Source organism: Sardina pilchardus, chromosome 1 (genome assembly GCF_963854185.1).
Source record: "Sardina pilchardus chromosome 1, fSarPil1.1, whole genome shotgun sequence".
Taxonomy (NCBI): domain Eukaryota; kingdom Metazoa; phylum Chordata; class Actinopteri; order Clupeiformes; family Clupeidae; genus Sardina; species Sardina pilchardus.
Genome location: NC_084994.1, coordinates 12762698 through 12778892, shown reverse-complemented (window position 1 = coordinate 12778892; position 16195 = coordinate 12762698). Strand labels below are relative to the sequence as shown.

Genomic DNA, 16195 nt, shown 5'->3' with positions numbered 1-16195 from the left:
GGTTTTACTTATCATTAACTTCATCAGTTAACTTATAGATTCTAGATGCTAGTTCTGAGTGAAGTTTAGTGTGTGTGTGCCCCAACGTGTGACGTTAATGTGTGTGTCTCCGTCTGTCTGTGTGAACCAGACATAAGCTCTGGTGTTCTAGGCCTCCCTGTAAAGATGATGAAACTTTGTCTGTGTGTTACTGCTCTGACCAATGTGTGTCTCTCCTGTCTGCTGTTAGCAGGCAGGCAGGCAGGCAGATGACCGACAGACTGACCAAAAGAAATTTAGCAAAATCATTGCATAAGCCGCGGCTAATAATTAAATTAAAGTGCAATTACGATAGTCAATTCATATTGTCTGTGTGACCAAGCTGACCAGTGTGTGTGTGTGTCTCTCTCTGTTTGCAGGACGTGAGGTAAGGGCAGGCAGGCAGGCAGACCACCGACAGACCGACCGACCGACCGAACGACTGACAGCCAGCTGGACGCAGAGCGAGACCCGACGGCCGCAGACATGGACGTGTACGACCCCCAGACGCTGGGCTTCGTGGTGTTCGGCGGCTTCATGCTGGTGTCGGCGCTGGGCATCGCGCTCGTCTCCACGCTCTCCATGAAGGAGACGTCCTACGAGGACGCGCTCGCCGAGCAGCGCCGCAAGCTCGCCCGCCTGCAGCCCGCCGGCGCCGCGCCGGCCCCGGCCCACGCCAACGCCACGTCCGCCCGCGCCGACAAGAAGCGGAAGAAGAAGAAGGAGAAGGCGGCGGCGGCGGCGGCGGCAGTTGAGCAGGTCGCCGAGGAAGTAGCGGACGAACCCGAACCGGAGCCCGAACCCGTGCCGGAGCCTGTTGTCGTGGAAACCGTCGTGAGCGAGCCTGCCGCCGCCGTCGTCGTCGAGGAGGAGGAGGAGGAGGAAGAGCCAGAGGCTCAGGAACCCGAGGCCGCCCCGGAACCCGTCGTCGAGCCTGCCGCCCCCGTCGTCGTGGAGACGCCCGTGGTCCCCTCCCCGTCGTCGTCGGGCAAGAAGAAGAAGAAGGTGGCCAAGGTGGAGCCCGCCGTCGCCAAGCCCCAGGACAACGTCGCCGCCGTGGCGCCCATCGTCGTGGAGCCCGTCGTCGTGGAGGTCGCCGTGGAGACGGCCGCTGCCCCGCCTGTCGCCGTGGCTACCGTCGCCCCGGTCAAAGCTGAAGAGCCCAAAGCAGAAGCCCCTCCCCCAGCCGCCGCGCCCAGCAAGAGGAGCAGGAAGAAGAAGGCGGAGCCAGGTAAGGAGGTGACAGGAGTGGGGACCGCTGATCCCAGAACAGTTCAGATGCAAAAGCCTCTAAATCCACTTTTTGTCAAAAATGAGATAATGATGCTGAGTGAATGCTCTTCACATATAGTGTAAGTTACTTCAATGATTTAGCTTCAAACCTCACTAAATACCATTCTCTTCCTGGTCTGAAATATTGATTTGGAGGCGAAACCCTATAGGAGCCTGATACAAAATGCTCATTTAAAAGAAAAGTGGTCAGACGGATTTAGAGGCTTTTGCATCTGAACCCTTCTCTGTCCACTGATGGGGGCAGGAAATCTCATCCAAGATCCAGGACAAACTGATCATATAAAAAAAGCAGTGTATATTTATGTATATTTTTACTCGCATACAACAATCTCAAACACAGCTATTGTACCACACACGCACACACACGTCACAAAAGTAAGTCATTCTCCACTCCATTGCCTAATTTTAAAACTGGATCTCCATATTTGTTCTGATAGAGTATAAATATTTAGTATAGTATGATATAGTATTCTACTCTCTCTCTTCTCCACCCGCCCTCGTCTCTCCTCTTGTGGAGTAATACTTCATACAGTAATCACATCGTCTTGTCCCCACTCTTTGCCAGTTGCCCCTGTGGTGGAGGCGACCACTGTTGCCCCTGTTGCCCCTGTTGCCCCTGTTGCCCTGGTAGCCGCTGTGACCCCTGAGGCCGTTGCCGTGCCGTCCGCGCTGCCCGCCCTGCTCTCGGCCCTCAGCACCCTGACCGACGCCGAGACCCTGAAGCTCATGGAGACGCTCGGGGACAAGGCCGGACAGGACTCCTGGCAAATGGTATTGTATTACTGGTGTCTGTAATGACACACACACACACACACACACACACACACACACACACACACACACACATGATTTTAGATATATATTCTGTAATTCCCTATAGATTCCCATTAGTGTCTGTAATTACCACACACACACACACACACACACACACACACATGATTTTAGATATATTCTGTAATTCCCTATAGATTCTCATTAGTGTTTGTAATGACCACACACATACATGTGAATTTAGGTATGTGTTCTCTTCATTTTCCTGCGGCCAGTTAATGGCTGACATGCAAACTGTGCTCTCTGTGTTAATGTACTGTAGATGTGCTGTCCCAGGTGAGGAATATAAAAATCCTCTCTTCGTTTATTCATCTCTCTCTCTTCCTCTTTCTCTCTCTTTCTCTCTCCCTCCCTCTCTCTCTCTCCCTCTCCCTCCCTCTCTCTCTCTCTCTCTCTCTCTCTCTCTCTCTCCCTCCCGTAGGCTTCTCTGAAAGGAGACCCCATGGCTGCGGTGAAGAAGCAGCTGGAGGAGAAGGAGAAGGCCCTGGCAGCGGAACTGGAGAACTCTGCCACCGCTAAGAACCGCGTGAAGGAACTCACCAAGGTTCTAATCCATCCCACTCACTCTCTCTCACACACACACACACACACACACAGGCTCCTCTTCAATGTTATAAGCAGTAGAACACAGCTAGCCAGTCAAAAGAGAAGGAGTGAGGTTGAAGGCGTGTATTGCCGACAGTGCAGTCAGATGCACAAAGTGGTAGTAAGTTTATTAGGATCTATGATGGCTAGATAGAGAGATGGAAAGATAAGAATGTAACACTGGTTGCTTGCATGTGATTGGTTTATTCAAATGAATTTTTTGGAAGCAAGATGGTGGTATTTTTTTATAATGCCTATATCTGGTGTCATTGTCTTATATCTGTCTGTTTGTCGTGTGTGTGTGTGTGTGTGTGTGTGTGTGTGTGTGTGTGTGTGTGTGTGTGTGTGTGTGTGTGTGCGTGTGCGTGTGCGTGTGCGTGTGCGTGTGCGTGTGCGTGTGCGTGTGCGTGTGCGTGTGCGTGTGCGTGTGCGTGTGCGTGTGCGTGTGCGTGTGCGTGTGCGTGTGCGTGTGCGCGTGCGCGTGCGCGTGCGCGTGCGCGTGCGCGCGTGTGTGCGTGTGTGCGTGTGTGTGTGTGTGTGTGTGTGTGCGCGCGCTTTATAGGAGCTGGGTGCGGAGAAGTCTCGCCTGGCGGCGGTGGAGACTCGTCTGAGCTCGGAGCTGAGCGGGCGGCAGCAGGAGCTGATGGCTCTGCAGGCGCGCATGCAGGCCTCCTACGAGGAGCACCTCATGGAGACGCAGCAGCTCACCGGCAAGGTCAGCCAGGGGTCATGGGTCATGGGTCATCACAGGGAGGGAGGGACATAGATAGATAGAACCAATGGGTGCCTCTCATTTGGGCTTTTATGCGTCCTCCCTCGCTCCTCAGGCCTCGATCCTCACTGATCAGTGTTAGTTAGTGAGAACGCCCCTCGAGGATCGAGGAGAGATGTTGAGAGGCACCCATGGTTCTGATAGCTCTTCTGAGGTTGTAACAGCACAAAAGATTGTTATGGCGGAGCAAGATATTTCACCAGGAGCCGTTTATATATAAGTTTCTCATTGAATTAAATGTTTTAGTTTAACCTACAAATATTTGTGAAATATGGTTTCCATACTCCTTAGGTATGTTGAGATACCCCCCCCCCCCCCCCCCTGTGTTATCTGAAACGGCATGTTTGGTTTAAAGGCATCTCCTGGTGGTGCTGACCCCAGGGGGGATACCAACACAAACATGGTTTAGGTTGGGGGGTGGGGGGTTGTAAATATTCTTATCTCTGTTACATACCAGCTGGTTAGATGATCACGGGTAGGGCTGCATCTTGTGATTTTCCGTGGGTGTGTGTTGAGCGTATAAGAACGGACCACACCCACAGATATGTGGGATTATTACTTGACATTTATTGTTGGTATCTGCAGTAAAGCTGCAGTCTCACTCCAGTTATCTTTGTGTTTTTGTGTTGTGGTCAAAAGTGCTCAAACGCACGCCAAACTTCACACACACAAACCATACTTGATGTACACTTCCTCACATGTCTCTTTTCTCTCTCTCCCACACACACACACACACACACACACACACACACACACACACACACAGATCCAGAGTCTGCAGGAGCAGCTGGATAGCGGCCCCAACGCCCAGCTGGCCCGTCTGCAGCAGGAGAACTCCATCCTCAGGGACGCCCTCAACCAGGCCACCAGCCAATCAGAGAGCAGGTACGTGCACCACTAGCCAATCAGAGAGCAGGTATATGCACCATTAGCCAATCAGAGGGCCAGTTCACCCAATGTCAATGGAAAAGGATCTAATGCAACTGTAACAAGGCTACAGTCAAAAGCTCAGACACGCAGACAGAATGTACAGTACACTTGTTAGTGGAGTGGGAGGTGTGTGAGGTGAAAGTATTGAAGTTTATTCATGAGTAACTCTGGGTCGACATTTTGGGTTAGACACGCCATTTTAGCTCTGGTTATGTTGGATCTGACGAACTTTAGATCCGGGACACTGGCCTAGTGCTCGTACCGCATTGAAAAGGATCTAATGCAGCCGTAACAAGGCTACAGTCAACAATCTCAGGAATGCAGACAGAATTCTCAATTTCTCAGCACCATTAGTGGAGTGTAAGGTGAAGGTATTGAAGTTTATATGAGTAACTCTGGGTCGACATTTTAGGTTAGACATGCCATTTTAGAGCTCTGGTTGTGTTGTGTCTGACCAACTTTAGATCCAGGAAACTGGCCACAGCGCTTTTACCACCATTTGTGCCCAAGTGCCCATGTGCCCACGGGCACCCGGGTTTGAGTCCGGTCCAGGACATTTCTCCATCCAGAGTTTTTTTATTGTTTTTTTTTGTATTTTTTTTATTAAACTTCCAAAGTTCCATCCAGCTCGTTATGCAGTGCAGTTTGAGAAGGCAGATGACGGCAGATTATTAGAAGACGTAACGGCTCCAACCGTATTCCAGCTATGGACTGATTGGGTCACATATCTGGAATGCCTGGATTTTTTTTTTTTTTTTTTTTTTTTAATGTTTCTGAAGTGTGACCATAATTATTTCAGACAAGAAGTGCAACAGAATAATCAATGGTATGCTAATGCCACAGTCAAAAGTTCAGAGAGAGAATGTACTCCACAACAGTGCCGTGTGAGCTGTAAGTATCTATTGGAGTACATTTGGGTAGATATGATCAGTTAGATCAGTTAGATCAGTAGATCTGATCACTTTACTGTACAGCAGTAAAGGTGTGCATTGGAATGGTATGATCAGTTGGATCAATAAAGGTGTGCATTGGAATGGTAGATATGATCAGTTGGATCAATAAAGGTGTACATTGGAATGGTAGATATGATCAGTTGGATCAATAAAGGTGTGCATTGGAATGGTAGATCTGATCAGTTGGATCAATAAAGGTGTGCATTGGAATGGCACCGGTAATTAGGGGGGAAAAGGCATCAGGAAGGGTGAGGTCACTGTCGTCCACTGTTGTCATGCCGCAGGGCACACACATTCCCCGACTCCCGGTGTGTGTTCTTTACTGCCCCGTGGTCAGCTGGCTGGCCTTTACGTCCCTGCAGACAGTCAATGGGTGGCGGTCTCTGAGGGGGATGAGATGAGCGGGTCATAAAAGCTTATTTATGCTTTGGTAATGACGAGGCATTCTCTCTGTGTCTGTCCGTCTCCATGGATCTCTGCGTGTTCTAACACCGGCCCTGGCCACATTCCAGGGAGGCTTCCAGAATGTTCTGCTGGAGTTCTATATCGAGTCCTGCATTCTGTATTCTCAGAAGTAGGTTCAGTGAAAAGGCAAGTGACCTGAGGCTAGGGCAGGGTAGTGTAGACTGTGACGTGTGTGTGTGTGTGTGTGTGTGTGTGTGTGTGTGTGTGTGTGTGTGTGTGTGTGTGTGTGTGTGTGTGTGTGTGTGTGTGTGTGTGTGTGTGTGTGTGTGTGTGTGTGTGTGTGTGTGTGTGTGTGTGTGTGTGTGTGTGTGTGTGTGTGTGTGTGTGTGTGTGTGTGTGTGTGTGTGTGTGTGTGTGTGTGCGAGCGAGTGTGTGTGTGTGTGCGAGCGAGTGTGTGTGTGCGCGAGTGTGTGTGTGCGCGAGTGTGACGCAGAGACTTGCGTGATTACCACAGGGGACAATGCGGCCCGGTAGAGATACAGTAGGTGCCGGGAGTCAAATTGCTGCAAACAAACAATAAGAGGCGGAGGTGTGTGTGGGAGAGAGTAAGATTTCAAATATGCTGTTTTTATTGAAGTGTGTGTGGGAGAGAGAGAGTATACTTAGGTGTGTGTATCTGTGAAGAAATGATACTGACTAATTTGAAGTCTTTCTGCATTCATCTTGTGATATGAGCTCAAAATAGACCTTGATTTAAGGCAAAGCATTATTTGATTTTTTCTTCTAACTTGACTCCTACTACCGTAATTAATATTACTCTCTCACACTCACACTCACACACACACACACACACACACACACACACACACACACACACACACACACACACACTCTCTTAACCCGTCCCGCTGTGGCCCCCGCAGGCAGAATGCGGAGATGGCGAAGCTGCGTCAGGACTGCATCCGTCTCAGCCGGGAGCTCAGCGAGCGCACCGACGCCCACCTGGCCGAGGAGGAGCGCCGGAAGGTCCTGGAAGCCAAGATGGCCGCCGCGGAGGAACAGCTGGTCCAGGTCCAGGTGAGCTCGCTGGTCCACAGGTGTCCAGTTAGGTGGCTGTAGATGGACATATCAAGTACATCATCATGTACATGTACATCCAGTTAGGTGGCTGTACATGTACAAAAAATATTTGAGAGGTGGATAAATTATAATTTATCCATTATAATTATAATAATAAAGATTATAATAATATGTTTTCACCAATTGTAAGTTTTAGCATCAAAGAACTTATATGCAACACAGTGTGGACATACAGAATTTTTACTAAGCACTCTGTCGTGTGTGTGTCCGTGTGTGTCCGTGTCTCTGTCGTGTGTGTGTCCGTGTCTCTGTGGTGTGTGTGTCCCGTGTCTCTGTCGTGTGTGTGTCCGTGTCTCTGTCGTGTGTGTGTCCGTGTCCCTGTCGTGTGTGTCCCTGTCTCTGTCGTGTGTGTGCCCGTGTCTCTGTCGTGTGTGTGTCCGTGTCCCTGTCGTGTGTGTCCCTGTCTCTGTCGTGTGTGTGCCCGTGTCTCTGTCGTGTGTGTGTCCGTGTCCCTGTCGTGTGTGTCCCTGTCTCTGTCGTGTGTGTGCCCGTGTCTCTGTCGTGTGTGTGTCCGTGTCTCTGTCGTGTGTGTGTCCCGTGTCCCAGGTGCGTTCCCAGGAGAGCGAGCGCTGTCTGCAGGCGGAGCTGGAGCGCGTGGGGGCGGAGCTGGCGCTGGCGTCGCAGGGCGGCGGCGGGATGAGCCAGCAGCTGGACACACTCAGCACACAGCTGCAGCAGCAGCTACTGCAGGCCCAGGAGCAGGCCGCCACACTCACCGGTAAGGAGCGAGAGGGTGTGCGAGTGTGTGTGTGCGTGTGTGTGCGAGTGTTTGCATGTGTGTGTGCGAGTGTGTGTGTGTGTGCGAGTGTGTGTGTGTGTGCGAGTGTGTGTGCGAGTGTGTGTGTGCGCATGGAGGATGAGGAGATTGCAACAGGTCCACGCTCACCAGTAAAGAGCGAGAGAGAGTGTGTACGCAGGAGGAGGAGATTGCAGAGAGAGAGAGAGTGTGTGTGTGTGTGTGAGAGAGGGGAGGAGGATGAGATTGCAGGAGATCGGGAATCTGCATGTACAGCAGCACCCTCTCCCATTCTTTATCTCTCTCCCTCTTAGTCTCTGACATTCTGCCTTTCTTTCTTTTGCTCTCATTCTCATTCTCATTCTCATTCTCTCTCATTCTCTCTCATTCTCTCTCATTCTCTCTCATTCTCTCTCTCTCTCTCTCTCTCCCTCTCTCACACTCACACACACACACACTCTGGCAGGAATGTTTTCCCACCCTTGACACCTGATGCCCATTTCCAACACCCCTCATTGTGATGTCGTCACATTAGTAAGACCTCCAGGGGGGGACTGATACAATGGTGTGTGTGTGTGTGTGTGTGTGTGTGTGTGTGTGTGTGTGTGTGTGTGTGTGTGTGTGTGTGTGTGTGTGTGTGTGTGTGTGTGTGTGTGTGTGTGTGTGGTAGGACACAAATGTATAAAGGGTGAGGATGAGAAATATGGGTGTTTGTGTGTGTGTGTGTGTGTAAGCTGATATTCTGTCCTCTTCAGCAGGGGTTGACCTGGCTCAGATAGGCACTTCCTGTTCTTTCTCCAGCGCTCAATATTGGTTTCACCGCACTATTCCTTGAGGCCCAGCTCTGTGTGTGGCTTTCAAGGAAAACAAAGTGTGTGTGTGTGTGTGTGTGTGTGTGTGTGAGCAGGAGAGAGAGAAATAGAATGGAGAAAAGTAACCAGGTGTGTCAAATCAGAGCTCTCAAAGTTGTCTGTGTCTGTGTTTGTCGTGTGTGTGTCTGTGTTTGTCATGTGTGTGTGTGTGTGTGTGTGTGTGTGTGTGTGTGTGTGTGTGTACACACGTGTGTGCGTGCCACAGAGCTTCAGGAGCGCCTGGCCGCCACCGAGGCCGAGCTGAAGGAGAAGTGCGCCGAGCTGGAGGCTCTTAGGACCCAGCAGACACCCGCCACCGCCGACGCCGCTGCCGCCGCTGCCCCAGAGGCTCCCGCAGAGACCGAGGCTGAGACCCCAGCCGTCACCGAGGAGGAGCAGCCGCCCGCAGTGGAGGAGGTGGAGAAGGAGGCGGAGGGAGAGACCTCCCTGGACGAGGAGGTGCAGGTGATCGAGGAGGAGGTGGTGCCAGCAGAAGCAGTGGAGGCGACAGCTGAGGAGGTGGAGGAGGTGGCAGTTGTGGAGGAGGAGGAGGAGGTGGAGGTGGTTGCTGTTGAGGAGGAGGTGGTAGCTGTACAGCAGCAGGAGGAGGTTCAGCAAGAGGCGCAGGCTGCAGTGGAGAGTGAGCCACAGGTGGGTGAGCAGGAGGAGGTGCTCCAGGACTGTTTGTCCCATGTGGGCTTCCGTAGTTGGGAGAGATGCTGTCATTTTCAATCAATTTCAGTAGGCTACTAGAGTTTGCAGTAAATCATAGATACTAATGTAAAAACAGACTGTTTTCAGTACATTTAGATATGAATGTAAAAACAGACTATTTCACACAGAGATAGATGTGAATATAAAACACGGACCGTTTTACAGACATTATAGGTGTGAATGTAAAAAAAATGACGTTTTCCTTTAGACATAGAAATGAATGTAATTGATTTTAGACCCTCTGTCTCTTGGTTTGAACAGGCTGATCACACAGCGGAGATCGAGGAGCTGAGGAGCAGGTAAGAGAGGAGACGCTATTGATCCTGACGTTAGCTTCGCTCTTGTTAGCTTGTTAGCTCTTTTCTCTCTGTTGCTGGAGAGTCTTTTAGCCTTTATATATACGTGCAACTGTTGTCACATTTCTCACACTGTGTGTGTGTGTGTGTGTGTGTGTGTAGCCTGCAGCAGAAGGAGGCTGAGTTGAGCTCGGTGACGGAGGAGCTGCTCAAACTGAAGGGGGAGATGGAGCTGCTGAAGGCCGAACCTGCACCCATCCCTGAGGCCCAGCACAACGGGTGCGTGTGTGTGTGTGTGTGCGTGCGTGCGTGCGTGTGTGTGTGTGTGCGCGCAAAATCTGGTTGTGTGTGTGGAGGAAATCTGCTTACTTGTGTGTTTGTGTGTGTTCTTGTGAGTTTGACATGCTGTGTGTGTGTGCGTGTTTCAGTGTGAAGGATGTGGAAGAGCCAGCTGTTGAGACTGCAGTGGAGGAGTCCGTATCAGAGCCAACCCCCGTCACATGTGCTGTGAGTGACACACACACACATCGCTGACCACACCATCAGTTTGACACACACAGATACACACACACACACAGACACACACTGACCAAAGCATCAGTTTGACACACACACGCACACACACACCACAATACATCTTGATTTCAGACGCTTCTGCCATGTTCACGCTCCTGTTGTCTTGTCCCCTGCAGCCCGACACCACCGCCGACATCGAGCAGCTCCAGAGCAGGTGTGTGTATGTGTATGTGTGTATGTGTATGTGTGTGTGTGTGTGTATCTGTGTTTTTCTGTGTCTGTGTTTCTCTCTCTTTGTGTGTTTTTGCCACCAGTGTCATTTACTGACATTTTTTTTTTCTTTTTCCCTTCATCCCTCACTCCCTCCCTCTGTCTCCAGTCTGGAAGAGAAGGATCGTCTGGTGGCGTCACTTCAGGAAGAGCTGGAGCTGGTCAAGGCCCAGACAGAGACCAAGGAGGACCTGGTGAGTGTGTGTGTTAGCGTGTGTTAGCGTGTGTGTGTGTGTGAGCGAGAAAGTGAGAATATGGGGATGTTTGGGGCTAAAAATAAATGGGCGTGGAATTGAAGAGATTTCTAGAAATATACATTGTAACTGTGATGTCATTGGTGAGGGGGTCATATCCACCAATCAGAAGTGCTGTTACTGACATGTGCCCTCCACCAATGTGTCATATCCACCAATCAGAAGTGCTGTTACTGACATGTGGCCTCTGCTCCCCCTGTGTCCCTCAGCCTGAGATGGAGCAGCTGCAGGCGGAGCTTATCCAGCTGAAGGAGGAGCTAGAACAAGTCAAGAGTGCCAAGACGGTGAGCACACACACACACACACACACACACACACACACACACACACACACACACACACAGTCAAGAGTGCCAAGAAGGTGAGGGGATGAGCGCACTCCCACAGTCACACACACACACAAGAATGCCAAGACGGTGAACACACACACACACACACACACAGAGTCAAGAGTGATGAGTCTGAGATGCCACCACACCAGAGGCCTATAAGTAGATGATTTACGTTTTGTTTACGGGCTGCAGGCTGCTGCTGGAGAGAGAGCTGCACGTCAGGCACACGACGCGTGTGGAACACATGAATGGATGTGTGGATGAGGGAACGCTAGAAAGCACTAGAAAGATGATTTATTGCTCTCTTTTTTTGGGATGGATGGATGAATAGAAGGAGGGATGGATAGATAGAGGGAGGGATGGATGAATAGAAGGATGGATGGATGAATAGAAGGAGGGATGGATGGAAGGAGGGATGCACTTCTGTTTGACTAATCTCTCTCCTTTGTTTCTCTCAGGAGGCGGAGGAAGCATCAGAAGCTGAGCAGCCATTTGAAAAGTAAGTCAAACACACACACACACACACACACACACACACACACACACACAGGTGCACACACACACACACTCTCACACACACACAAAATAAGTGTAAAAAGTTACACTACACTACTGAATTTAGGGATATCGGACTTCCGGGTCAAATTTAATGTTTCCAATACTCAATGTACTGAAGCACTGAACTGTTGGGTCATGTACATTCAAAAGTTTAGAAGGTCAGATTAAGTTCACCTGTAAAGGTTATAGTGGATTTTAGGTTCATCCTGAAATTTCACCCGGAAGCCGAATATCCCTGACCTTTTGTGAGTAGAGTATGTGGATATTAAGTGTGTGTGTGTGTGTGTGTGTGTGTGTGTGTGTCCAGCCTGGAGAAGGACGCTCGTATGATGTCACTGGAGGAGGAGCTGCAGCAGCTGAAGGACGAGCTGGAGCAGGTGAAGAACAAGAGCAACGTAAGTTACCACGACAACCCACCTGCACACCTAACTAAACTCACTCATGCCTGACGTGGTGTGTGTGTGTGTGTGTGTAAGTCACCTGGTGAGCGTGAGGCTCTGAGTGAGGAGGTGCGTTTGTGTTTGTGTGTTTGTGTTTTTTTGTGTGTGTGACTATAGGCAAATTATGGCCAACACCCTCTTGTGACGACGCTCGATAGATATTCTAAACTTTAACGTTGACTCACGTCAGGCGCCGCCAGAGGGCTTTGCTCTTTGCTCTGTTAAAAATGACTTCAACTGTCACTCGACTCGACGCACATCAGGCGTTGTTCCTTTTGTCATACAGCAACGTGAGCAGGCCCCGATCTTGACAATATCTTGACGTGGATCTGTTGTGTTCTGTTTATGAGCTATGTGGTTTACTGTGTGTTCACACCGCCGGCGACTTGAGCTTCCAAAGATTCCGGAAGTCATTCATTTTCAATGGAAGCCGGCTTCTCTCAGCTGCCAGCAGCGACCAATCCGTCGGCGACGCGTTTTGGGCGTCTTGAGCGACTAGAGAAAGTTGAAAGTGGTTTAACTTTATGGTAATGAGCTATGACGCGGTTCAGTGACCAAACGACTTTCAACGAACATAGAATGCTACTACGTCAGAGCGGCCAGGAGCGGCCAAAGCTTCCAAGCTTCCCACGGCGTCCTTTACAGGGCGTCCAGAGCGATTTTGGAAGCTCAAGTCGCTCTTGGTCTGAACGCCTCTGTTGTGTTCTGCTTATGAGCTACCGTATGTGGTTTAGCCTCTGTTATGTTCTGGTTATGAGCTATGTGGTTTAGCCTCTGTTGTGTTCTGGTCATGAGCTATGTGGTTTAGCTTCTGTTGTGTTCTGGTTATGAGCTACCATATGTGGTTTAGCTTCTGGCTCAAATAGAGTGTCTGACGTATATCTCTACATCTCACTGTCTCACACTTTCTCTCTCGCTCTCGGTCTCTCAGGAGTTGAGGGAGAAGAACTGGTCGGCGATGGAGGGTCTGGCTACGGCCGAAAAGCTGGGCGAGGAGAGACTGACCCAAGCCAAAGATGCACTGGTGAATACACACACACACACACACACACACTGATATGAACTTATGTAGACGTTGCATCTGCAATAGCTATGAATTGTTCAATTACATGTCCCTTTCGGAAAATCATCAGTCTGTAGGCTACTGTGTAATCGGGTCTAATCTGAGCTGTGTGTGTGTGTGTGTGTGTGTGTGTGTGCGTGTGTGTGTGATCCTCACAGGCCGAGGCTGAGAAACAGCTGAGCTCTTTCCAGACAGAAGCCAAGACTGCCCTACAGACACTATTCCCACAGGTTGCCATAGAGACAGAACAGGTAAACAACATGTGGAATTTTTTGTTTATTTTGGACCTACAGTAAAATCACAGCCATGGCAATATCTGCTACCAACAACACTTTCCGTCATTGGGTCAATGACTAGAACTATCATTGGATGTGCCTGAGGAGACTAATGGTTAAAATAAAAGTTTGTGAAAGTATACGATTAAACTTGAGCTGCAAACAAATTTGGTTAGACTTGGGTCTCTATTGACGCCAATCAACCAACAGCGTAGTAAATGTCGTTGGCCCATCGTCTAATGCCAAGTTGTTTGAATAGCCTATATGTGTAAAGATGGTAAAAAAGCTTGGATTCGATTCCTTTTGCAGCAATAATAGTAAGAATATTTTGTACAAATGTATTTGATGTAATAATACATTTGACTTTTTTTTTTTTTACTCGCAAAGTTTTTTTTTTACTGTTCCCTCCCCTGCATAGTATTGTTTTCATCCATGCATGGAGGGAGGGATACCACTGAAGAGCTCTCCACTGAACTTGTTTGTTGTTTGTTGTTTGTTGTCGTTGTTCTTCCAGACTAACTGGTTGGAGGCGTTCACGGCCAAAGCCCAGGAGATGCTCAGAGACGGCCAGCCCAGCCAGGAGCTCCAGCAGGAGGGATCCACACCATCGGACCTGCCGGTGAGAGAGACTCTCATCTCCTCTCCTCTCCTCTCCTCTCCTCTCCTCAAAATCAATGTATAAGCCTAATGTATAAGCTAATAGTTGGGAAATTACGGCACGTTTATTCAAAACGACTTATTCCTCTCCTGCCCTCCCCTGATATGAGCGCTACAGCAGGGCAGAGTCCAGTGTCCAGCTATCGCGTTGCGCCGGACACTCTGTCCACTCCGCAGGAGTTAAATATACGTTACACTTATGTTACATCGTGTAAACGCCATTCCTACTAGCTAAATGAGCAACCCCTCTAGAGCTGTGCACCTTCTCAGCCCAGCTGGAAGCAAATAGAAATGGCGTGTGGGGTGTCTGACATGATTGGAAACGTCTTGTTGAAAGGCTTGTGAAAGGCCCCTCACTTGTAAGTGCCGCCAGAACGCAGTAGAGAAGTTCCATGGCTTTCGTGTTAGTCAGACTTCTGGGAGTGTGGTCAGCTTGTTGAATGTTGACCATTAGTTTGCATGAATAGAGAGCAAGGCTCAACGTTAACTTTTAAAAGTGGTTAAAATTGGTTGTCAGCTTGGCAACCAGGCATGAGGTTTTTTTTTTTTGTAAAAGCCAACCAGATCCGGTTGCCACTTGTAACAATTTGGTAGCCAAGGGCACCATTGTTGAGTGTTGTACTTGAGTGCAAAGATTAACCGGAGTCAAATTCCTTGTTTGTTCACGCAAACCTGGCCAATAAAGCTGATTCTGATTCTGAGCTTGTTGAATGGAGCTACCTTAATTTCCCGACTATTAGCCGCAGCTTATACATTGATTTTGCTAAATTTCTTCAGCTATGAGGTTAATACAGGGGGGCAGTTAATATGGTGTTAATATGGTTTTGTTTCTTTTAACTTGCATAAAACACTGTCCTGCGGCTTATACACAATGCGGCTTATATGCGGGAAATTACTGTACTGACACATTAGCTTGCAGGAATAGAGAACATCTCAAGGTGCTGCTTGATGTCGTGCTGTTTGCAGTATGTGCCAAAGATTCTGGAGCAGAGCTCTGTTCTAGAATCTTGGGTATGTGCCAAGCAGAACATACCCCTGCACTCCCCACCCGCCTGCGAGGACATTCCAATCGGATAATAAAACAATCAAACTTTATTTCGTCACGGTTGCCTGCACACGGCCCCAGCACAGGCGCCCAACACATCCCGACATGCTACACTTGGCAGTTGGTCGCTGCGCTCGAAATCAACAGCCAGCTCCACGTGGCTCAGGCAGTTAAATACCCTCTTTGGAACACGTCAGACTCCCAACAACTTCACCCGACAAACTCAGTGATCCTGTAGGAGTTTGCAGGAGTTTTGTAGGAGTTTGTTAGCCTGGGTGTTCCAATCCTGCCTTGCGCAGTGATTAATTTTTGCCTGCAGATAGGGGACCAATCACAGAACATGGGGGGAAAGCAAGACCATGATGAGCTATGCATTGAGCTTGATAGACATCCAATGAACAGATCTGGGCATTTTTCCAAATGCGAGAAAATGAGCGTCTGCTTGCCAGACCACGTCTCATTTGAGAAGTGGTAGGCGCTAGCCTAGGAGTTTGTAGGAGTTTGTCAAGGTGGTGTGCAAGCACCTTTATTTAATAAAATAACTGCGCATGCTAACACATTGAGGCCCTGGTGTACTGCGTGTTGTGATAAGCGTGTCCTGACTGTCCGGTGTCTTCTCCCGTGTGTGTGTGTGTGTGTGTGTGTGTGTGTGTGTGTGTGTGTGTGTGTGTGTGTGTGTGTGTGTGTGTGTGTGTGTGTGTGTGTGTGTGTGTGTGTGTGTGTGTGTGTGTGTGTGTGTGTGTGTGTGTGTGTGTGTGTGTGTGTGTGTGTGTGTGTGTGTGTGTGTGTGTGTGTGTGTGTGTGTGTGTGTGTGTGTGTGTGTGTGTGTGTGTGTGTGTGTGTGTGTGTCCTCCCTTGTGGTCTCCCAGGAGCTGCTGTCCAAGCTGCAGGAGGCCGAAGAGTCCCAGAGGATACTGAAGGCCGAGTGTGACCAGTACCGCACCGTACTGGGGGAGACGGTGAGCACACACACACACCACTTCAGCTTTCTCACTCTTACACACACACCACTTCAATTCTCACACACACAATGCACTCGTGCGCCTGCGCCACTTCAATTTTCTCATTCTTTTACACACACACACACACACACACACACACACACACTCTTCACTCACTTGCCCAGATCAACTCCGTAAAGAGTACACGTCTATTGGGTGTTTGTAGGATTTATGTAGACCAATACGGAACTGAATCCCCTTCGTCTGAGGGACGCTTGTTGTGCCTCTTGGAAAGTGTCCACAGCCGCTGGACCCATTGC

At 49.5% G+C, this 16195-nt stretch overlaps 1 protein-coding gene across 3 annotated transcripts in view; it reads left to right on the top strand.

The window, feature by feature from the left end:
* Positions 1–416: 416 nt before the first annotated feature.
* The window catches only part of rrbp1b (ribosome binding protein 1b), a 25894-nt gene continuing 10115 nt past the window's right edge, over positions 417–16195 (top strand). For all 3 annotated transcript variants that reach the window (XM_062552708.1, XM_062552627.1, XM_062552553.1), the window contains exons 1-20: positions 417–1249; positions 1877–2082; positions 2564–2686; positions 3290–3442; positions 4266–4384; positions 6711–6864; positions 7474–7645; positions 8741–9165; positions 9490–9527; positions 9687–9803; positions 9953–10031; positions 10217–10254; positions 10420–10504; positions 10774–10848; positions 11355–11395; positions 11762–11849; positions 12826–12918; positions 13116–13208; positions 13747–13851; positions 15804–15893. In XM_062552708.1, coding sequence (XP_062408692.1) covers positions 505–1249; positions 1877–2082; positions 2564–2686; positions 3290–3442; positions 4266–4384; positions 6711–6864; positions 7474–7645; positions 8741–9165; positions 9490–9527; positions 9687–9803; positions 9953–10031; positions 10217–10254; positions 10420–10504; positions 10774–10848; positions 11355–11395; positions 11762–11849; positions 12826–12918; positions 13116–13208; positions 13747–13851; positions 15804–15893 — 3039 coding nt within the window. In that variant the 5' untranslated portion in view covers positions 417–504. The remainder of the gene's footprint in view (positions 1250–1876; positions 2083–2563; positions 2687–3289; positions 3443–4265; positions 4385–6710; positions 6865–7473; positions 7646–8740; positions 9166–9489; positions 9528–9686; positions 9804–9952; positions 10032–10216; positions 10255–10419; positions 10505–10773; positions 10849–11354; positions 11396–11761; positions 11850–12825; positions 12919–13115; positions 13209–13746; positions 13852–15803; positions 15894–16195) is intronic.